General features: G+C 57.2%; 1 protein-coding gene across 12 annotated transcripts in view; it reads right to left on the reverse strand.

Annotated features, from left to right (window-relative positions):
* Positions 1 to 975: 975 nt before the first annotated feature.
* Positions 976 to 21,989, reverse strand: part of PIP5K1C (phosphatidylinositol-4-phosphate 5-kinase type 1 gamma) — a 53,140-nt gene continuing 32,126 nt past the window's right edge. Inside the window, exons 7-19 of one of the 12 annotated variants that reach the window (XM_037042531.1) lie at positions 21,119 to 21,418; positions 19,850 to 20,055; positions 18,023 to 18,106; positions 16,194 to 16,242; positions 14,811 to 14,895; positions 13,001 to 13,162; positions 12,138 to 12,276; positions 11,948 to 11,980; positions 10,486 to 10,590; positions 8,127 to 8,250; positions 6,581 to 6,658; positions 4,170 to 4,253; positions 976 to 3,872 (exon numbers count right to left, since the gene is read on the reverse strand). In XM_037042531.1, coding sequence (XP_036898426.1) covers positions 3,870 to 3,872; positions 4,170 to 4,253; positions 6,581 to 6,658; positions 8,127 to 8,250; positions 10,486 to 10,590; positions 11,948 to 11,980; positions 12,138 to 12,276; positions 13,001 to 13,162; positions 14,811 to 14,895; positions 16,194 to 16,242; positions 18,023 to 18,106; positions 19,850 to 20,055; positions 21,119 to 21,418 — 1,452 coding nt within the window. In that variant the 3' untranslated portion in view covers positions 976 to 3,869. Of the gene's footprint in view, positions 3,873 to 4,169; positions 8,251 to 10,485; positions 10,591 to 11,947; positions 11,981 to 12,137; positions 12,301 to 13,000; positions 13,163 to 14,810; positions 14,896 to 16,193; positions 16,243 to 18,022; positions 18,107 to 19,849; positions 20,056 to 21,118; positions 21,419 to 21,989 lie in introns of those variants that run through there. The other 11 variants (XM_037042529.1, XM_037042533.1, XM_037042532.1 and 8 more) reach the window with 11 other exon arrangements.

Raw genomic sequence — 21,989 nt, forward strand, 5'->3', positions numbered from 1 at the left:
CAGGCTCAGAGTGGGAAAGTCTCTTAAACACCCATTCTTCCCCCCAAAGAGGCAGCTACGATTTGAACTGGGCGGTCCAAGCTTTGTTCTGTGGGAAGGATACACATGGGACTGGCCAGTAGGGGAGTCCCTCTGGGACTGGTTGAGAGGATAGACCACAGGGCACAGGACAGGAGGCCCAGAGACCTGGAGGATCCCGAAGACCTGCTCCGAGTTGCCCTAGTTCACCAGAGGATGGTACTTAATACTTTAAGCTGGCTATTTAAATCTGTTTTAAAATATTGCTTCATACCACCACCCTCAATGCTGGCTGTGTATGCTCTGCTTGTGCTTGGTACCAAGGTGCAGGGTGGGGCGGTGGCACAGAATGAGTCTTCCAAAGGAAACAGAAGACCACCTCCCTTCACCCTAATGACAACCCCACTACTCACGGGACGTGGGTTGTGCTGCTGAGCGGATGGCCCAACACATGAGTGGGCCTGGCCATCAGACCTTCAAAATGCAGGCGCCTCCATGACAGCATCTGCCTTGTAAAAAAGGCACCTTCCAGATCATCTGCGTGTCTAGTTTATACACAAGCAGAGGCGCCCTGCCTCTGCATCTGTGATTGTAACCGGGTTTCCGAGGCTTGCTTACAGACAGGATCTGACTTTCGACTCAGTTCTTAGATTGGGCATCTGGGAGAAGTACTTTCCCCTTACATGGGGTCCATGCATTACTCAACACACACCTTCTGGCAGAAAGAATACAAACTTTGGGGAGTGTTTGTTCCTTTGAGCTGGACTGCACTGATATCAGAACTTTTAAAAGTTTTTTGTGGCTGATCTGGAATCCAGGAGGCCACAGCTAGTGATCAAGGCAATGAAGACATTTGGGTCCTGTTATTTTAAACCTTTGAGGGTTTCTTTTTGTTCGTGTTCACAGCCAGTCCTCAAGCTCCCCACCAGACCACAGGCACACAGAGAGGCAAAGAGGTGGTGGGTGCTTATTACCCAATTTATTAGAGAGATCTTTCTACATAAAAAGAGGAAGGGGAGGCAGGGGCGGGGCCTGGGGCTGCATATGAGTGTCATCAGGGCCAGCAGCGGCTGCAAGGCTACAGAGGCACCCACAGGAGGCTGCACTCCGGATTGTCACATACCAGACCGGGGGCTGAGCACGCAGAAGCCCCGGTGACAATTAAGACACACAAGGTTTGCAGTCACATTGTGTTTCGAAATCAGTTCAGCCATAAAAACAAAGTTGGGATAGGGACCGAGGGGCTGCGGCGACAGTACCATGGCAAGAGACCCCATCAGGTATGGGAGTATTGCACTGAGCCAGGTGGTGGAGGCAAAGGGGTTGAGAGAAGGCTGGCAGGGGACTCACAGAAGGCTCCCCCTTGTCAGCCACGGGATATGCCTTTTGTTTTTACAGTACAGCAAATCAGACGCTGCTCACATTCTCAGCGACAGCGGCCATCAGAAATGAGCCTGGAGGGAAATGGGGAAATTTACAGATTTCCATCTGGAGGACCTCATGGGGGTGGGGGTGGGGCAGGATGACAGCTGGGTGAGTCCAGGGCCTTCCTGGTCAGGGGTGTGAGGAAGGCCATGGGTTCAGTACAGTTATAAATAAGGTCTTGCCTTCCTGCTCCCCTGCCCAGTCCTGGGACAAATAGTACAACACAAAATGGGTTTCCAAAGGGTCTTCCTGACTTAAAACAAAAACAGAAATGTTATATCCAGAAGGTTTTCAAATTACTCCTATGAGTCAGCATTTGACCAGCACATTTGTCCTGTGATTCACTCAGGAAAGCCCAAGGGACCCAGCAGGGACTAGGGAGTCGATGGGGCCATGCAGGCAGCTCCCCTCCTCGCTCCTATAGCTCCAGATACCCTGGCCAAGGATGCCCTGGATGCAGAGCCCGCCGCTCCAGAACTGGGCTGCTGCACTGCTCATCCCCACCAGGGCTCAGGATGTCTCTGGTCCTGGTCTCTGAGAGCCTGGGTGAGGACTCTCATGTTGGTATTTGGGTGACACAGCAGTCCCTGTTCATCTTCCAGGTCTGACGTGTGACTTTTGAGCTCTGCCTGCCTTCCCTCTTGGTGGAACTGGTCAGGGACAGACTGGTGACTCGTAGCATGTGGCCATGGCGCCTGCAGACAGGCAGCAGTCTGAGGCCCAGGTGAGGGTGCTCCCCAGGGCCTGGACAAGCACTCTTCAGGCAGCAGGGAGATGCTGTTTTTGCTTATTTGGGCCACCCACAAGCTTATTCTGACAGCTCCTCTGGGGGTACCTTTCCCCAGGCTGCATGGAGTGTCCCCCATGGCCCTGCTCAGAGCTGGGGTGCTGCCCCCATGCTGATGGTGAGAAGAGAGCCCTTGGGGTGCAGCCTCACCGTCCAGAGAAGAGCCAGACTAGCAGGTTCCCCCCCACTGGCTGTCCGAGGTGGGACAAAGGACCTGTATGGCAGGGAGGAGCAACAGCTTAGGCAGCTTGCAGGGACTGAGAAAATCAGACTCCCGGATCAGCGTTGTCTGGCTGACTCAGGCTCCACCAGGGAGGCAGAGTCTGGAGAGACTCTTCCAAAAGGTGTGGCTTCGCTCCCAGCCCATCCACAGCTCCTCCCATATGGGACCGAGGTGGTGTGGGTCTGCAGAGTGAAGAGGGGACAGCCAACACTGCTCACCTCAGGCGGTGGGAGTGTGTCCAGGTGGGGGAGGGAGAAACCCTGACAAACCATTGGTTCCAGCAGCCCCCTCTGGACACAGCAGGATGACCCGGTGGCCACTCACTGGAGCTCTGAGCCTAGGAATGGCTGCCTCTGCTGAAGATGACCCCCAAAAGTCTTGTTTTTCATAAAGAATGTCTTCCCCATCCTTTAGTCAGTGCAGGCATCATCATCTTTTAAAAATGAAAGAGGCTTCCCACCCAGTCAGGGGGAACTCTTACGGGACAGTCTGGCCCCCTAGGCCCTGTCCCTGCACGCAGGAGGGCCCTGCTCTGGGACACGAGCTCTCCAGGAGTCCTGTGGCTGAGGGCCGGTGCCTCCTCTCAGAGTCGGGTGTTCTGTAAAGCCTGCTTTGAAAGGCCGTCTCCATCACCTGGGCCCTATCTTCCAGATGCTGAGCAGTCCGTGTGGATGAGACGCCCGCAGTCCTGAGATCCACCAACAGGGGCAGTCACGTGTCTGCATTCTAGTCACTGCCTGGCTACTTCTGCCCCCGTCGCCTGGGAGGAGGGCATGGTGGGAAACAGATGCCAAGAGACTGAGGGGTCAGCAGGGTGTTGAGCCACCACTGGACCACCAGTTGCCCCCCACCCCCCGAGGACAGGTGTCCAGCTCACAGACCTGAGCCAAGAGCACCTGCTGAGTGGGTGGCCTCCAGAGGTGCCCTGGGTACCAGGGCGGGTCTGGTGGCTCTGCCCTCCTAGGCGCCCTATCCGAGGCAAAGGTGGAGCAGGGCAGCACCTGCGGACAGTCAGAGAGGGGTTGCAGCAGATGGGTCTTGTTCCCTCAGTGAGACACATGCAAGCGTAGCAAAGAACTAAAAAGTGCTTAGAATGGAGCTGCTTCTTTTTCCACTGTGGCCTTTTTTTTTCCTTGTTCCGAAAAAGCACTCATGTGCTGCCGTCTGTGTGCAAAGAGTAAGGACCCAAAATAAATATGTGTTTGGAGACTCAGGGAGGTTCACAGTATCACAGGCGCAGGTGGGTGACGGAGCCGGGGGCGATTGTGCTGCAGCCCGGAGCGTCAGTGACCATCGCCAAGGGGAGGACGTGGGCGAGCGACATCCAGTGGCGGCCAGGTGGCACCTCCTGTGCTCTGGGCCGAGCTGGGCTAGGAGCGTGTGCCCCATTCCTGTGGGTTGGTGACTGCATAGAAATTACTGCAGAAAGCAAAAGAGGCAGGTGAGGGCTAGATGGGTCAGGGCTGGACCCTTCTACCCCCTGGGCCTCCCATGGTGGGGCCTGGCCCCACCATTTGATGCCTCAGGCCAGGGACCCCATATGCCATGAGGGCCAGACAGAGGCCCCAAGATACTTACCCCACGGGTCACCACACAGCAAGGGCCCAGGCCTGCCCCTCCCATCCCAGATCTGTTTCCCCACCTGTCCTCGGGGCATCTGGGGTCTACACTCTTAGCCCCAAGCAGGCCAAACTGGAGGACTGTGGGCACACTTACTGTGTCGCTCTCGCCGTCGGAGGCTGAGTGGGCCTGTGCACTATAGTGGAGTGGGGAGTACACCCAGCTCCTCTCATCGGTGGGCTGGAGGGCAGGCAGGCGGCACGTGCAGGAAGGGCGAAGAGAGCAGGGTGTGAGGAGGCACGAGAGAGGTGAGAGGGAGGAAGGAAGAAACAGCAATAAAAGAGGCGGACCCCCAACACAGGACAGGTGGGCGGCTCAGCCCCTTGCTGCCATCTCCCTAATGGGGACCTGCCCCCGACCTGGATGGCCCTAGAGATGGGCAGGGCTGGGGCTGAGTGGCCGGAGCGGGTGGGGCAGCAGCAGGAAGCAGTGAGTGCAGTCAGGGAGGGCCGGGCATAGCAGGGTGGGGGGGAGAGTGGCAGGGGCTGGTGTCCTCTGCTGTCCTCTCTCCTCCTCCTCTGCCCATCCACGGCACCTGAAGCTCCGTCCTAGCCCAGCAGCACCCCACCCTCAGACCCTGCCTGTTCCATGGGTTCTGGGGGGCACTCGGCAGCACAGGGTGGTGGGGCGGATTGGTATCCTTCCAGCTATGTACGGGGAGGGTTCCCCATTCTGTCATATGATCAAGGGTGGGTGCACTTTCCTGCCAGGTCTGCTCCCATCTCAAGAACCTCCCTGGGCCCTGGAGGCCTCCTCTGGGTTCTCCCCACCTGCTTTCTCTTCCTCCTCCCTCCCAGGAGTCCCCCACCCCGGCCTTTAATGCCCTGAGGCTTGAGGACTTCTACCCCAGCTGAAGCCTCTGTGGTGAGCACCAGGCCGAAGTACACACCCACCCTGGCTGTCCCAGGGCCCCTAAACCTACCATAGCCACAACCAACAAGCCCCCAGACCCATCCCTCAGAGCCCACCTGCTTCGTCTCCCAACCTCTGTTCCTACTCAAGCCCACCCTCCTGGCAGCTCTGAGCATGATGCCTGCTCACAGAGGCCGGAACCCTGTGCTTGAGTGGGACACCCAGGCTGCTGGGCACCGTGCGCCTCATCCCAGAGGCCTATGTCCATCTGTGGACTGGCACAGAGGGGCGTGGGGCAGCAAGGCAAGGCACCGCTCTAGGCCCTGCTTATTCCTTCAGCCGGTTATGGCACAATAAAAACCCCTGCCCAGCTGGGAGCCCGGAGGCCCCGCCTGGCCATCTGGGGCCTCTCATGCCCAGTGCCCAGCACAAGGCAGCTGCAGGGGAGCTCAACGCTGAGGCAGCTGCCCTGCTTGGGCTCAGAACTTGGGACGACGGAGCCCCATCGGATCCTCTGGAGAGAGCTGGGTCTCAGGGAGAGACCCAGAAACGAGTGATTCCATTACTGTCAGGCCAAGGGCACATCTCTGCGGGTCTGACAGTTTCTCCTGCCACTCATCCAGCCTTCTTCTCTTCCCATCCAGCCCCCTTGCTCCATTTCCACTGTGTCCCCCATGGAGATACCCTTTCCTCTTCCTTTCAAAGTTCAGATCAACCCCCTCCAGGCATCTTTGCAAACTGCTCCCCCGGGGGGCTGCTGTGTATCCCCGGCTGTTGGATCATGCATCGCCTCTGGGTGACGGCAGCCCCATCTTGGGAGGACAGGGGACTGGGGAGGTGATCTTGACATGCAGTGATGGGGAGAGGGGCTTGCTGTTGGGGCCAGGGTGTGAGCCCCTGAGGGGCTTTCTCTTTAGAACAGAAACTCTCACTCCAGTTCTTCACCGTGTTCCACTGGTTTGCACTGTGCAGCTCTGGGCAGGTTACTTGGCCTCTCTGGGCCCTTCATTTATTGCTCATGATGGCAGTAACAGGACTGCTGCATGATATCCATGTAACGTCCCAAGCACACTGGATAGATGAGTGTCCACTCAGGGGCTGCTTGGGAGTCTGGCCTCAGGTTTTGTTTGAACTGTGTGCTCTTGTGGGCTCCTTTGGAGCTGAGGCCTTAGTTTCTCTGTCTGTGAAATGGGTATGAAGATACCAGCTCTTCTCTCTTTCAAGAGCCCAGCTTTGCAGTCAGTCCTTCACTGACCTATGTGACTATCCCCATCAGAGGGCAGATGTGCTTTTGGGGGGCCGTCAGCAGCAAGGTCTGAGCATACAAGGCGTGTCCACCCAACTTACCGCTTGCCTGGAAAGGCTGGGGAGGGGCAGAGGCAGACTGGGGCTGGGACTCAAATGGAAACTCTGCCACGACCAGGCCCGCTGAGTGCCAGCCATGTGCCTGCCGGCCACTGATGCTCACCTCACAGGGGACTAAGTGACATCCCTGCAGGACACACACAGCAGGGCACCCTGCACAGCTGTCGTGACTACTTTCCCCAGGTCCCTTCTCAGAGGAAGAGGGACGGCCAGGCCCTAGGGCTCCCGGCTGCCCCGGGTGGCAGCGGGGCAGGGACTCGGCTTCCTGGAGGCCTGCTGTGGTCACTTACAGTCCCCGAGGAGCTCAGCGTCATGGCCCGCAGTCGGTGATGCCGGGGAGAGTAAGTCCAGTACCTCCCATCCGCGAACTGGGTGGGCCAGGTGGGCGGAGGAGGCAAAGAGAGGACAGGGTGAGGGGCCAGGAAGGCGGGATTCCGCTGAGGTCAGGAAGGTCGGGTGGGGCGAGTGCTCGGAGGGGGCAGGTGAGCCGATGGCAAAGCAGCAGGAGGGTCTGGTGGTGTCAGGGTCACACGGTGGCCTCGACTGTCGCTGCTGCCCTTGTGGCCCAGCCACCCACTCACAGGACAGAGCCTGGTCGCCTCACACATGATGCGAGAGAACAGGACAAATCAAGCCTCTGAGGATGGGAGATAATGGCAGGTGGATGGGACACACACACAGTGTGCCCACTACGGTGCCTGGCAGGAGCCCCGCGACTCAGAAGCACTGGGTCGGGACAGCAGGGCAGTGGTGGTTACGGAGCAGCGGTGGCAGCAGAGGGCCAGGCTCACCCACACTGTCCTGAGGCCTGGAGATTTGGAGGGCAGGTGCCAGGACCAAGGCAGTGAGCAGCCCCGAGCTCCCCTTCCGCTGGGGGCAGAGATGAAAATGAAGGTCTAGGAAGAGGGCAGACAGCTGGGCTGCAGTCCAGCCCTTCCATTGCAATGGGGGCCATCTGGCTCAAGACCCTCTGTCAGGTGCCAGGGGACTAGACTTCGCAGGTTCCTTGGCCACCCAGCACCTACCTCAGCAGGCCCCTGGCTCATCTAATCTGCCTGCCTACAGGAGATGCAAGGGGGAAGGCGACCCCCAGCTTTGGGAGGGAGGCCCTGGCCCCCAGGACATCTTGTTCTGACAAACCCTTCCTTGTCCAGGGGTAGCCTAGTGTCCTCGGCCAGTGACATTGGCAGTGTGAGGCCCACATGTGCCTTGCCACAATTCCCTCGCCCCCTGAAGGCTGCAGCCCACCTGGCTGCACCCACCCCCAGTGTGAGGAGATCCCTAGCACTTCCAGTCCACCTCAACCAGCTCGGCACAGACCGAGGAGGACACAGGTGCCCATCAGAGCTCAGAGTGTGAGGATTCAGATGATTCCCAGGGGGACAGGGTGGCACACCTGGGGCCTTGGCTCATGCCAGGCAGTAGTCACAGGTCTGGGGAGAAGGGTCCAGAGCAGATTCCTGGCTTTGGAATGGCCTGGCCTGGGTGACACCAGGCGAGACACTCACATACCATGTGAGGGTGCATGTGATCGAGAGCATACCACGTGGGTATCTGCAAATATGCAAGAGCATATCGTGCTTGTGCCGGTGGGCATGCAAGAGCACGTGCAGGTGTGGGTACCTCTCAAGTGTGTGTCCATGTGTCAGTGTGAAAGTGCAAATGTGGGAACATGTCCATGTGAGCACATGTACACATGTGGACAGGCACACACACGCAGATGTGATATCGTGTGCCACGTGTGTCGATGTGTGGGGGCATGTCAGTGCATGTGCACATGTGAGCACACTTTGAGTTGAGGGTCTGGTGATGGGAGAGAGCCCCCCGAGGACTTACAAAGTAGATGTCAGCAGCGGGTACGTCCTCCTCATCTGAGGCCTGGCTGGCAGGCTCTGAGGCCTGGCTGGCAGTTTCTACTTCAACAACAGCAGCAGAGGAACAGGCTGGGGAAGCTTCCACCCTGGGGACAGGAAAGGACAGGGGAGTCCTGGGGCTCGGCTCTAGGCAGCACCTTCGTTTCCTAGCCCACGCCCTCCCACCCTCCTGTTCTCTCCTCCCTCCTCAGTGTATCACCATGGAAAAAAAAATCTCAGGAAGCCAAAAGAAACTAAACACCCCCAATTCTGTTGTGGCCCAGGTAATAACTGGCCCACCTGGACCCCTTCCCCAACACAGGCACACGCACTGTCCTGGCCTTGCCACTCGCTGCTGTGCAACCCTGAAGCCTCACTTTCCTTCCCTGAGCCTCTCGGTTCCTCATCCATAAAGTGGGAACCCACAGAACTGAGCACTTACTATGTGCCAGGCCTGCCCTTGTGTGAATGAACCCACTGAATCTCCCCTGGGGAGGGGTGCTGCTGTCTTGTGTTACAGAAGACATGAGACATCTTAGGAGACTAAGATGAAGAGATGGCAAGGGTCCCGAAGGCCTTGACTGATGGCTATGTGACGGCTGCACAGCTCTCATCTCACGAGAAAGACGCCGAGCTCGGAAGTGACAGGGCTGCCCTCTGGGAGGAGCTCTTCTCCAGTCACGCTCAGGTCGGGCTGCCTTGCTGGGCAAAGACTGAATGATGCCTTCCTTACACTGCAAGACTTGGCTCACAGCACAAAAGCACAGTGGCAGAAATGCGTGTGCACCCGTGTGTACAGCAAACACTTAATGGCCAAGTGCAGCCTGGGAATGCTGTAAATGCTAAGGAAGGTCCCTTGAAATAGAACAGAAATTCTAAATTACAGAATTAAATAGATGAAATAGACTAGAAATAAGTTAGAACATAAAGGAACTAAATGAAAGCAATCAATACCTTAGACAGTAGAGATTTCTAGAGAATGTTCCGTCCCCTGACAGAAAATGCACATTTCTCCTATACTTCCATGGACATTGGAAAAAAAAAAACAACACCTGACATTGTAATTGGCCATAAAGACTTACATCTGGCCCTGGCTGGCATAGCTCAGTGGATTGAGCACAGGCTGCGAACCAAAGGGTCGCCAGTTCGATTCCCAGTCAGGGCACACACCTGGGTTGCAGGCCAGGTCCCCAGTGACGGCCACATGAGAGGCAACCACACATTGATGTTTTTCTCCCTCTCTTTCTCCCTCCTTTCCCCTCTCTAAAAATAAATAAATAAGAATCTTTAAAAAAAAGACTTGTATCTGTGGAAAAATAGCATAGGTTTTTTTTTTTAGGCTACTTTCTTCAATTCAAAGCCTAGTAAAATTAGAGATGAGTACTAAAAGGGTAAAAAAAAATCCCTGGGCACCCAGAAGTGGGAGAAACTCCTAAAAAGCCTCAGAGAGGGTCTTTCCCCTCTGGGCACTGTGGACACCAGCCCTGCGCCACTCTCTGTGGGCTGTTGAGTGGCATCTCTGGCCCCCACCCACTCAATGCCAGGAGCACCCCAGTCCTGACAACCACAGATGTGTCCCCAGTCATGGCCCAGTGTCCTCAGAATGCAGGACCACCCCCAGATGTCTGAGAGCCTCACTGCCTTGGAGCAAAGAGGACATCAAAAGGAAATCATTAACCATCCAATAAAGAGCCAGCACAATAAGGAGTTGCTTCATGTCAAAACACATAGGACACAACAAAAGCAGTACTCAGAGGAAAATTCATAGCCTTAAGTACTGCTTATAGAAGAAAGCAAAAAGGAACTTAAGTACTCAACCTATGCTGGAGAAAAAGAAATAAGTGAAGAAAACAAACCAGAACTTAGAAAGAAGAAATATAACTGATGGGTTGAAGCACATGAAACAAGAACAAAACATGATGGGTAAAGGGTTACTCAGTCCAAAAGTGGTCCTTTGAAGAAACTGGCCAGCCCTGGCTGGTGTAGCTCAGTGGATTGAACGCAGGCCTGTGAAGCAAAGAAACTGGCCAGTCACCCTCTTGTAAGTGCAGGCAAGAGTGAGGGCAGGGAGGGGAAAAGGAACCACAGATCACCAGTGAGGTACAATCCCCGGACTCACACATGACCCGCACCGCTGCCAGTGAATCTGTGGTTCCCAACACCTCAGTGCCTGAAGTTTTATTCCCATGCCTCTGCTTCCAGGATTTTGGACTACATTTCCCAGCCTGCCTTGCTGCTGGGGGTGCACATGACCGTGCTTAGCTAATGGAATGGGGCAGAAGTTGATCACAGGAACCAGGCAACCATAAAGCATGGACAGAATGGACCGGATAATCACTCACCCCTCTTCCTCCTCCTTGGGGACTACTATTTCCACACTGCATGTGGGCTCCACCTGCACCGTGATCTGCTGCAGGTCCTCCTCCACTCGTGCCTCCTCCTGGGGCCTGGAGGCAACCAGATGCCATGCTCAATTTCCCTCCTCACCCCACCTCCACTTCCCAGGAACTCCTGCTGAGTTCCTCTGGGCAGGTGCTTAATTTCAGTCCACAGTGTGTATAGGGTGGGAGGCTGAGGTGCTGCTGTCTCTGGGCACCACCTGACCAGTACCCCACACTGGCCCAGCTCAGGCACGGTCCTTCTGGCTGCCATGCCTACCCGGGGGTTTTGAGGGGACAACTGACTGTCCACATAGGGGTTCTGGGCCTCTGGCACCAGCAGGGGCATAAGAAGTGAGTGGTGACCTGGGTCTTGTCCCTGTTCCTGGGGTGGCTGGCACTCCTCTGGGGCCTGAACTAGGAGTGGGTGGCTTGGGGGCCCAGAAGTTGAGGTCCCTGGTGTAGGTCACCTCCCTCCTGGCAGCTAGCAGGCAGCTGAAGAGGGAGGTGTATGTTTATCCAAATGTGCTTTGTACCATGACTGTCTTTTCAACTGGAAGGAATTACCACCCCAGAAACTAATTCTGGAGAGCAACCTCCATTCACTACAGTCATGTGACAAGAGCAAACAACTGAAATAACCCAAGTGCACCCCAAGGGCAGGAAGAGCCTGTTAAAAGGAAGAGAATCAGCAAAGGCTCACAGCGGCAACTTTCATTTGGAAAGTGACAAAGTAAGGCCCGGGGGCAGAGGGCCAGAGCGTGTGTCAAATGTAGGGGAAACACAGGCCAGAGTGCACGTTTGCTGGCATATTCATAAAATGTCTCCAGAGGCCTGGCTGGTGTAGCTCAGTGGATTGAGAACGGGCCTGTGAACCACACGATCACGGTTCGATTCCCAGTCAGGCCACATGCCTGAGTTGCAGGCCAGTTCCCAGCAGGGGACTCACAAGAAGCAACCATACATTGATATTTCTCTCCTTCTCTCCTTCCCTTCCTCTCTAAAGACAAATAAATAAAATCTTTAAAAAAATGTCTCCAGAGACAAAAATCCCACCCCGGTGGGGGGCTCCCAGGGAAGAGACCAGCATGGGGCAGGGCTGGGCATTTCCTGATGGTCCTTTTTGTAGCTCTTAGAATAGAAAAGAGAAAAAAAGGGTCAGCAGGTACAGGGGAGGGAGCCCCAGGTGGAAGAGAAACGCAATGTGACTTGAGATTCTGTGTGGTTGTAGGGCCTGAAGATTGGTCCTTACCATAAATCTACTCCCAGGAAAAAGGGGCCCTGGGCGGAACTGTGGAGGGGACAGCTGTGCGGAAGGAAAGGGGAAGGGGAGAGGGAGGGCTCTGCAGGGAGGAGCTGGAAAGGCCACAGAGCTGTGGGGACCACAGAGAAGACTGGAGAGGACAGGGCTGGGGTCGTATCTTACCGGCCATCCTGTCCTGAGGACTGCGTGCGCCGCCTTCCGAGAGAACACAAATAGGTGAGTGGGTGGAAGAAGTCCCGGAGGCCTTCTGTCTGCCCCGCCCCACCCCACCCAGGCCCTGCCCTGGGCCCTGCTCTTGGGAATGCAGCCCTACCCCTGAGGCCCCTTCGGGGAGATGCTCCCTTCTGCTCACCTGTACCTTGGCTGCTCTGAGGTCTCCGAGGGGGACCGCTCTGGGATGGAGAGGGACGTGGAAGACAGGGTCGTGGCGATAGATGCAGTGGTGGCCTCCTCAAAAGAGGGTGGGGTGCAAGGCAGGAGGTCGGGCCGACCTGCAGAGAGGAGGCAGGGGGAGCCTGTGGGAGCCAGGCTCCCGGCTCTACTGGGGCTGCCACTCATCATCCACACTGTTCTCCCCAGCACAAGGGACTCCAGTAGCTTCCTGATGCTCTCAAACGAAAATCCAGACTGCCTCCGGAGGTCCTGCCCTACCTGCCTTTGTCCCCTCCCTGCCACAAACCCCCCCCCCCACTCTGCTCCAGTCACATGGCTTCTTTGCTGTTCCTTCAACACCCCAAACACAGTGCTGCCCGGGTACCCTAGATACGCAGTTTCTCTCTCCTTTATGCTATTCCCCCAGCCCCTCCCTGCCTGGCACCTGTGATCCTAGTTGCCTGAAGGAACTCCCAGAAGGTCACGCCCAACCCCGCTGACCACTTCATCCTCTGTCTCTGTGCACTTCTAGCGACGTGAGAGGAGGTTGTGTCCGCCTCACATGGGGCTTTCTATGCTGTTCTCCCTGCAGCTCCTCCTAGGCCTCGTCTCGGCTGTTCCCCGCTCCCCAGGTGGCTGCACATCCCAGACTGAAGGCAGGGTGACTGTGACCCAGGCCCTCCCACCCAGGCCTGGTCCAGCTTCAGAGGTCCCCTTCGCCCACTACACTGATAGTATCGCTCCCTGCGCCTCACACCTACTAGCGCCCCAGGGACATCGTCTTTCCTCAGCAGTCCCCTCACTTCTCTCAGCACAAATGCACCACTCCCACTGCCCGGTCACCTTCGTCCTCCAGCGTGGGGTAGCTGCGGGCCCCCCGCAGGTCATACTGTGCGTCCTCCCTCTCACTGGGGATTTGGCTGGCTGAGAAGGCAGCTGTGGGCCCGAGGGGCTTGACTGCCAACAGGGCACCACGGCCCTTCTTGGATGGCGACGACTTCAGGGCTGGGGAGGGAGAGTGGTTGGCATGCTTGGGGTGGCGACAAGGCAGAGCCCCACAGACCCCCATCCTTCCTTTGCATAAGAGTGCGGTGGGCACCAAGGGGCCCACCACCTGCACGTATGGCCCACACTGCCCCAGCTCCAGCCTGTTCCTCAAGCCTGGGCAAGAAGTAATGCTCTTCTCAGACAAAGCCCTGCTCCGCTGTCCACCTGGCTCTGTCCACCAGCACAGATGGGACCTAGCGCCCCCACCCTGGGCCCTCGGGAAACAGTGGCTGAATCAGCAGCTGCCGGTGTTTACTGAGCTGGATGGGGCCCCATACCCTTTGTGGCAGCCCACTACAGCTGGGGCCCAATGGTCAAACAAGGAAATGGAAGGCCTCGGGGAATGCAGGGCTCAGCGCCAAGGGCCTGGCTCCCAGCCAGGCTACACAGCCTGGGGAACAGAGCTCAGCCTTTCTTGGCCCCAGCAACCTCGTCTGCAAACAAGGTCAAGTGAGGCAGGTGAACCCTGTGACACCCTGCGTACCAGACCTGGCCTGTCAGCACCTGCCACCACCCTCCCCTTGCTTCCCACTGCGACCTCTGCCCCCAGAGTGGCCAGCACAGCTCCTGGCACACACTAGGTGCTCAATGTTTCCCATGCGCCGCCATCCAGCCCGCAGTGGTCAGCAAAGTCCTCTGGACTGCAGTGGGAATAGCATCCTAAGAAGGTTCCAGGAAGTGGTGTGCTGCTAAAGGTAACAAGCATCTCTCTGGAGACAAAGCTGGGTTTGTGGTGTTTGCTGATTTCCATGCTGTCAATGTTCCCACCAGTGGGTTTCAAGCTACTGACTACACGTCACAGGATGTGGGGCTGTCATGGCTCTATAAGCCAGCTCCAGGTGACTGGGGCCGGCTAGCAGCCCATGGAGGCCTGGTCCAGGGTAGTAGAGCACCCCACAGGTTCAAGACCTGGGGAGTAGGGCACACACAGACTCTTACTAAGTCCCTACTACCTAACACAACCTCAAGCTGGACACTGGGGACAGTGACAAAGGCCAACAAGTACCTTACATTTTGGAGGAGGGGCCTGGGGAGCAAACACACAGACATGTTGGGAAGAAGACTCTTTCGGGTGGCACGTGGGATCCCAGCCTGGGGTATGCACTGGGTCTGGGACTCTGGAGGCCGATACACATCAGGGACCTCCCGAGACCACCCCCAGGGCAAGGGCCACTACGGTGCACCCACACCCTCCCTGACATGTCTGGTTAGGCGATGACTATCTCAGGGCCTGGCAAAGCCCACGTCCTTGGCGACAGAGCGAGGCTGTGGGCAGCCCCGCTGGTTGCTGGAGCTGGGCCAAGCCCGCCTGTCTTGTGTGAAGCAAACGTTGCCCTCACAGCTTCTGTCTAGTAGAGAGCTGAGGCCCACGTCCTCCACTGGCTCGAGGTCAAACAGGCAGGACGAAACAAAGCCAGGACTCAGATTTGGATGTGCTGTCCTGTGTGGCATGACCCAACTATCCTGTTCGTGAGACCAAGGCCCTGGCTGAGGCCCGAGGAGGACCAAGCCACAGAATGAGGTGTGCTAGGTTACCCCACTGGAGGCCACCCACCCCCTCTCCACACCCCAGGTCCTTCCCGCCCAAAAGGTCAGGGCAACTCACAGGAGTTCTTCCGAAAAACCGTGTTGCTCATGAACTTGAAGAAACGCTCCGCATAGAAGCTCGGCCGGTGGACAGAGACAGTGTCCTGGGAAGAAATGTGAAGGCCCAAGGGCAAGCAGAGGCATGAGCACGAGGGCTCCCTGTGTCCCAGAGGACAGCCCAGGACAGGCCACTGTGGGGGTGCAGTGCCGTCTCCTCTGTAGAGGGGGAGATGGGGTCACAGCACAGGGCTTCGTGGAGGGGACCCAGGGATCAGGGAACAGTGGCAGGGAGACTGTTACATTATAACCACATTTAACTCTTTGAGCCATGTGAATAAAATACCAATTCAAAGAAGTAAGCAAACAAACAAAAAGAAACTGTAGGGGTCCTATAAAGCAGGGCTGGCTAGCAGAGTGTGGCCCAGCACCTGTTCTGCAGGTCAAGTTTTATAGGCACGAGGCCGTGCCTGCTCGAAGGGCAGAGCCAGGCAGCTGGGACAAGGGAAGGCTGGCATTCCTCTGTGCCAGGCAGACCCAGCTGTCCTAGCTATACTGCCCCTCCTGGAGGTCACTTCCTTATGTGAGCAACAAGGTGGATGGGAGGCTGCTGTGCTGACCAGGATTTACGCAAGGCAAGGAGCCAGCACACACTAGGTGTTCAGTAAACATTGGGCCCTAAAGCAGAGACTCCTTGCTGCTCCCCAGGATCCAGTCCCCTGGCCTTCTACAGCAGTCTTCCCCTCAGCACTGGGGCCATTGGGGCTGGGTCACTCTCTGGGGCTTGGGGCCCTCCTGGGCACTGTGGGGTGTTGAACAGCATCCCTGACCCCCAACCAGTCCAGTGTTCTTCCCCTGTAGTAACAGAACAGAACCTGTCTAGACACATGGCCTCCTAGAATGAAAACTACATTTCCCATCCTCCCTGTGTTGAGCGGGGCCCTGTGACCATGGCAGAGGGTGAACTAGCCAAGACAGAAGTCTCTCAGCCCTTAGAGGGAAACGCCCCCTCCCCTAGCTGCTCCTCAGCGCCTCCTTCTGGCTAGAGTGTGACTTGGGACCAGCTGCCTGGGCCAGGTGCGGAGGGTAGGGGCTGGGAGTGTGCGGCAACAAACAGAAGGAATCTGGGCCCTTTTGCTCACAGCTGGATGGTTACTTTGACCAAGATCTGGAGTCCTCTTGGGCAGACACAATCTTATTCTGGGGTCACAGCCAGCCGGCCTCGATGGCTCTCCTGCCCACTATGGGTTGGTAACACCACAAAACAGCCTCCACTGGACAGCTCCTCCAGGAAGGGGAGACATGGCTCTTTTTAGCACCTGTGCCTGGCCCAGGGAGATGGCCACTGGGTTTGTGAACTGAGGGATAGGATGAATGAATGAACGAATGAGTGAATGACGCTCACCCCATCATGGACAAGAGCCTTCCAGGTATGTTCCAGCTTCTTAATGAACCTGCAGAGGAGAAGCATGCAGAATGTCAGCCAAATCTTCAGGCCCAGGAGCTCTCTCCCAGGGCAATCCTGTCCCCAGGAGACATCAGGGAATGTTTGGGGACATTTGTGGTCATCATGACTACAGGTGCTCCTGGAACTGAGCAGGTGAAGAAGCTCTGGTTTAGAAAAAGTGAGGCTGCCTGCTGCATCAGCCAGAGGCTACCTACCCTCTTTCCTGTCTTCCCTCCTTGTCTCCTGCTCAGCCTGCTGGCAGCTCCCACTACCCCTGGTGTGGAGGAAGAAGTGAAAGGCCGTGGTGGTTGGCCCTCTGTGAGGGAGAGACAGCTAGCGCCTCCTGGAGCCTGCCTTTACTCTCCTCCTGGCCTAGACTGAGCCTGGCTTCTCTCTGCCAGAGTCAGTGCCATGCGCAGTGGCCCTCAACCAGGACCCTGCAATATGCCTGGGCTGGGGACAAGGTCATCTCCCCCAGGTAGCCTTCCTGGACTCCTCTCATCTGTGGCAGGGAAGAATTCCTCCTTTGGCACACATCCCCTTATGACACCCCTACCCCCCGCTCGCTGCTGTCATGTATGGCCCCCTCTCAGCCCTGCCTGGGCCGAGGCAGAAACCATGGCTAGCTGCTCTGAGAGGTGCCTAACCCTGCTGCAGAGGGACCTGCAGGGACCAAGTCAGCCCTCTGGTGGAGAAAAACACAGCATGAAAAGTTGATGGGCAGGCGCCGATTTTTTATACAGTAAGTCCACACTTACGGAACAGAAACATTGTATCATGGAATCAGCTTTACTGTAGTCTGATACAAACAAGAGTTACGTTCCTAAACATCTCAGCAACTTTATAATGAAATAATTGTTCAAGGGCCTACTGTATTTAACAAAGAGAAACATGCAAAGAAGAGAAACCCCATGCCAGGTGGGTTTCCCGGAGGGGTGTGGACGGGAAACACGGGCTGCCGCTTCTACAACTTGTCCTGTTTAGATCACGTAAAACTGGCATACATTGTTCTTACAATAAACACCTAATGCCAGCCCTGGCTGGTGTGGCTCAGTGGATTGAGTGCCAGCCTGCGAACCAAAGGGCCGCTGGTTCAATCCCCAGTCAGGGCACATGACTGGGTTATGGGTCAGGTCCCCAGTAGGGGGTATACGAGAGGCAACCACACATTGATGTTTCTCTCCCTCTTTCTCCCCCACTTCCCCTCTCGCTAAAAATAAATAAAAATTAAAAAAAATTTAATGACAATTTTAAAGTGTTCACCGCAGAAAGCTCACAGAGAACAAGGCACAAACAATGGAGTTGCCTGGAACCCCAGCTTTAAGCGCCAAGTAAAGCCTGGGTGTCTGCTCCTTCAGGTTTTGCCACATTCATGTCCATGCTGGAAACCACAGGGTGGGTGGCACCGGCCACATGGATTTCTTCACACTGTGGGAACTTTCCAGAGATGTCGCTCTTCACAGCGATGGGGCATCTCTGTCTTGCTCTCATTAGCCCAGAACCTGACACGCTACGTTTTCAACAGGCAGGGCCGGGTGGGAGGCCAGCTCGCAACACCCCACTCACTCCCCATGCCTTGCGCCAGCCTTGACCTGTCTCCAACATCACTGGGTCCCTGGGATGAATCTAGATTCTGCGGGCGTATTCCCTGGGTTGGGGACCGAATGCCTCCTTTTAGGGATTGGGAGGGCAGCCGAGCAGGAGCCTTCCGGAAGGCTAAGAGAGACTTGCAAGCAGACAGCACCTGGCTTCCCTGGGCAAGTGCACCTGCGGGGCGAGGGGCCCACCTGTAGGACTGCAGGATGTCGATGATCCCAATGTGCAGAAGCAGACGCTCTCCTCGGCCATTCACAGCTGGGATCCCACCCATCCTGTAGACAGAAGAGTCCAGAGCGCCATCACCAAAACAGCCAGGCAGGGGACTGGGGACTGGCCCACCCTGCTGGGGGCCGATCCTGGTCTGGGACTCGGGAGGAGCGGACAGGACTGAAGGAGCCTGGGGCTCAAGAATCCACATGCCCCCTGTAGGTGGCAGCTTGGCTGGACCTTCAGCGTGGGTCCCAACATGGGATGGAGCAGCTTTCCCAGCTAGCTCACAAATTCAATGCTGGAGGCCCAAGAAGCTGAGGGGCCCAGGCGCACTCAGCACACTCACATGCACTCGTGCAACTTGCACACATATGCACACATAGTTGTGCACACACAGGTACACTCAGCACACACCCATACTTGCACACACATGTGTGTGCACACACATGCTCCCAGGCAGGGCCATGAGGCCTCTCGGGTGCAATCTGGGGAGTTAATTACCTCACACAGCCCCGGCCTGCACATGCCCAGCCCAGCTGGTTAATGAGGTTACACGATGCAGCAGCTGTCCCGAAGCCACCGTGACCCCAAACCCATGAACCCCAGGCCCTGTGCACTGCACTCCATGCACTGCTGAGCTCACCTGCATGCCCTGTCATCCCCCGCCAGGCCCTGTGCAGATCCTACAAATATGCCAGGACGGTCTGAGGTCAGGGTCTGCTGCACAGGGCCTTTGCACGTGCCGCCCCCTCCCATCTTGCTCTAGTCGTAGCCCTGCGCCTGGTTCCTCCTCTGCCTCCTGCGTCTGGGGGCCTAGTGCAGTGGCTGGGCTGGGGTCAAGCCTGGGCCCCATGACCAGCTGGCTGTGCACATAGGATACCTGACCTCTGAGCCTCTTTCCAGATGAAAATGGGGGGATGACACCCTCCTCCTCCAGGGCCCCCATTAAGACAGAACAGGGCAACATAAGTAGAGAGTCCAGCTGGTTCTAAGCATGGCCAGTGCATGGTGATGAGGGGCAATCCTGACCTATCTGTAGAAGCAATTCTCATCCAGGAGGACTCTGCCCCTAAGGGACACTGGGACATGTCTGGGGACATCTGTGGCTGTCACAACTGGGGTGTTCCTAGCATCAAGTGGGTAGGGGCCAGGGATGCTGCTCAGCACCCCAGAGTGCCCCCCACAGAGAATAAAGCCCCAGTGTTCCCAGTGCCGAGGGAGGGACACATGCCCTGAGTCCGTCTCCCCGGCCAAACCCTGCGCCGCCCCCCCTCCCCAGGGCAGGACTGGGTTGGGAGGCCAAGGCTCAGTGAGTGCAGTCAGGGGTGTGCTCCTCTCTCTGACCTCATTATTTGGCATGGCCGCCATTCACTTTTGAGGAAGCCACACTCTCAATCCCACCCCTTGGTGGGTTCTGGATTAGGTATCTTGCTGTAAAGGGCTCCCTCACCCCAGCCACCTCTATCTCCTGTGCCGCCTTTCAACTCCTGTCCAGCTCTGCTTCCTGCAGTGCAGCCTAGTGGGAGGGAGGGGACCTCTATTTCCCAGGTGGCTGGCCAACGCTTCTACCCACTGACTGATCACTCTGCCATAGCTGTGTGCCGTCCACTTGACCTTCGTGAGGCCCGGTGCACAGACACTGCTGTCCCCGTGACAAACCAGAAACTGGCCACATACAGGTTTCTGGCTTCATTTGCTTTGTCATTGCTTGCCTTCCATGCCAACTCCCCCTACCCATGTGCACGCCTGGCAAGAGGGTGTGGGCAGAAACAAGAGCCAGCAGCCCCAGCAGCCCCAGCACCTACGTGTCATCTGTCTCAATGGCCTCCCCACACGCGGCGCCGCCCTGGATGGATTCCATGGCTGTGGAGTAAAGTGCCTTCTGGCCCAGCGGCCGCTTCTCGTCCGCTGTGCTCTGGGCACCCTCGGCCTGCCGCTCCCGATCCTGCTGGTCGATGTTATGCACGCCCAGGAGCAGGCTGTAGTCCATGATCTTGAAGCTCTCTAGCACCTGCCCGGTGTAGGGCAGAGGGTGAGGAAGATGCAAGTCCTGTCCCCATCCTCCCGCCCTTAAACCTGGTGGTGGCTCCAAGCTGCACGCTCTGTACCTATGTCCACTCAGTCTCCACAGGCAAGCGGGGAGACCCCATTTCACAGATGAGGAGACTGAGGGATGAAAGGCCGGGCTGTGTGGCAGGGAGATGGGGGCAGAACTGGGACTGGCTCCTACGGGGTGGCCTAGGGTATGGTGTGTCACTCCAGACCAAGCTGCCTCTTGGTGACAGGACAAAAGGCTTCCTCCCGAGACGGAGCAGCTGGCTCTGCACTCCTACTTCCTGGTGCCAGCAGAGGAGCCTGGGTGCTGTGGATGTGATGCCCTCTCCACGCCCCACGGTGGAGCCCAGGCCCAAGACCACCTGGGTTCCGGGGATGAGCTCCCAGAAGCTGAAAGGCTCTGAGATATGTAAGTAGTTTTCTGGTGACACTGTGTCAGGTTTTTCAAGGAGTCTGTGAGCTGGGGGCAGTGGACTGAGGGGCCAGAGACGCAGACCAGCCCGACAGGCTGGGGACCCAGTGCGGGGACACCCCTGGCCAGGCCTCTGCTTCCTCATCGCTACAGAGGAGAGTGGCCCGAACTTCTAGGCTGCAGGGGCCAGACGGAGACTGCAAGGGCTAGTGAAGAGCCTGGTGAAACACTCTTTACCCCTAAACTCACCTATCCGTGGAGGAGGGCCACATGGAGCTAGTGTGTGCTGTGAGGGCGGGGCAAGGGGCTCGGAACCTGAGGCACCCTTTAGGTTCAGGGCCATGAGAGTGCTGGGCTGCCTCTGTGGGTTTGGGCTCTACGGCAGGAGCACAGCCACCGCAGGACACAGGGACAAGGGAGCAGGAGGGAACCCTGGGCTGGGCTGCACTAGCTTTCACCAGTGTCCCAGTTCACGGAGGGGAAAACTGAGGCTCAGAGAGGGGAGTGCCCCCAGCAGCCCCACCCTTAACTGGCCGCACTTGCCCAGGCAAGGGGGCCTGTCCGCCCGGAGCCCCTCTGAGCAGTGGGGCTGGCGCCAGAGGCTCACCAGACAGTCCCGCTGCAGTGTCTTGACCAGCGCGGAGAAGGTGTCCGCATCGAGCAGGAGCCCCTCCGGCATGTCCTGGATGAAGTCCAAGTCCTTGTAGGTGGGGCTGCTCTTTTCCCGTTCCTTCTTGCTGGCCCGCCGCTTGTACGTGGAGCCCTTGAGGTCGAACTTGAGGTGCATCTTGACCATGCGCGGCAGGATGTTGTTCATGACAACCACGCGGATGTTCTTGCCCCCAGACTGCACGCAGTACAGCCCGTAGAACTTGGGCAGCAGTGTCCGCGGGTTCTGGTTGAGGTTCTGGGGGGAGCAGGGAGTGGGTCAGCGGGCAGCAGCCAAAGCGCCAGGCTGTGCCTGAGAGCCACCCCCACACCTGTCGGCCTTGAATGCAGCCCCTCAGATCTCAGGCCAGAGGCCTTCTCCACAGGAGGGCCCCCTGACCATCCCCTCCCCAGAACCCCACTCGACACCAGCCAGTTTAATCCTGATTCTCCAGGAGGGTCTGTTTCTACAGAGTCAGGCCCAGAGTCATGGCCTTTCCATAAAGAACCCTGTGAGACACTCCCAAGGTGTCTGGGCCCAACTTCCCACCACGTCAGACCAGGTGTCCCTCTTCCCCAGCCCGCCTCGGGGGGACATGCAGGGCAGGGCCTCCGGGCATTTCCAGGGCAGGGGTTGGCAAACTCCAGCCTAAGCATCAACTCCTTCCAGCTGCTGTTCTCATACTAAGAATAGTTTTATGTTGAGGAAGTTAAAAAAAACAAAAGAAAAATAGCATGTGTGACATGTGAAAACTTTGTCAAATTCACATGTCAGCACCCACAGATGAAGCTCAGCTGGCCCCTGGCCCACCTGGCCCCGGTGCCATTTG

This window comes from Sturnira hondurensis, unplaced genomic scaffold, assembly GCF_014824575.4.
Source record: "Sturnira hondurensis isolate 20B ecotype Veracruz unplaced genomic scaffold, ASM1482457v3 Scaffold0003693, whole genome shotgun sequence".
Classification (NCBI taxonomy): domain Eukaryota; kingdom Metazoa; phylum Chordata; class Mammalia; order Chiroptera; family Phyllostomidae; genus Sturnira; species Sturnira hondurensis.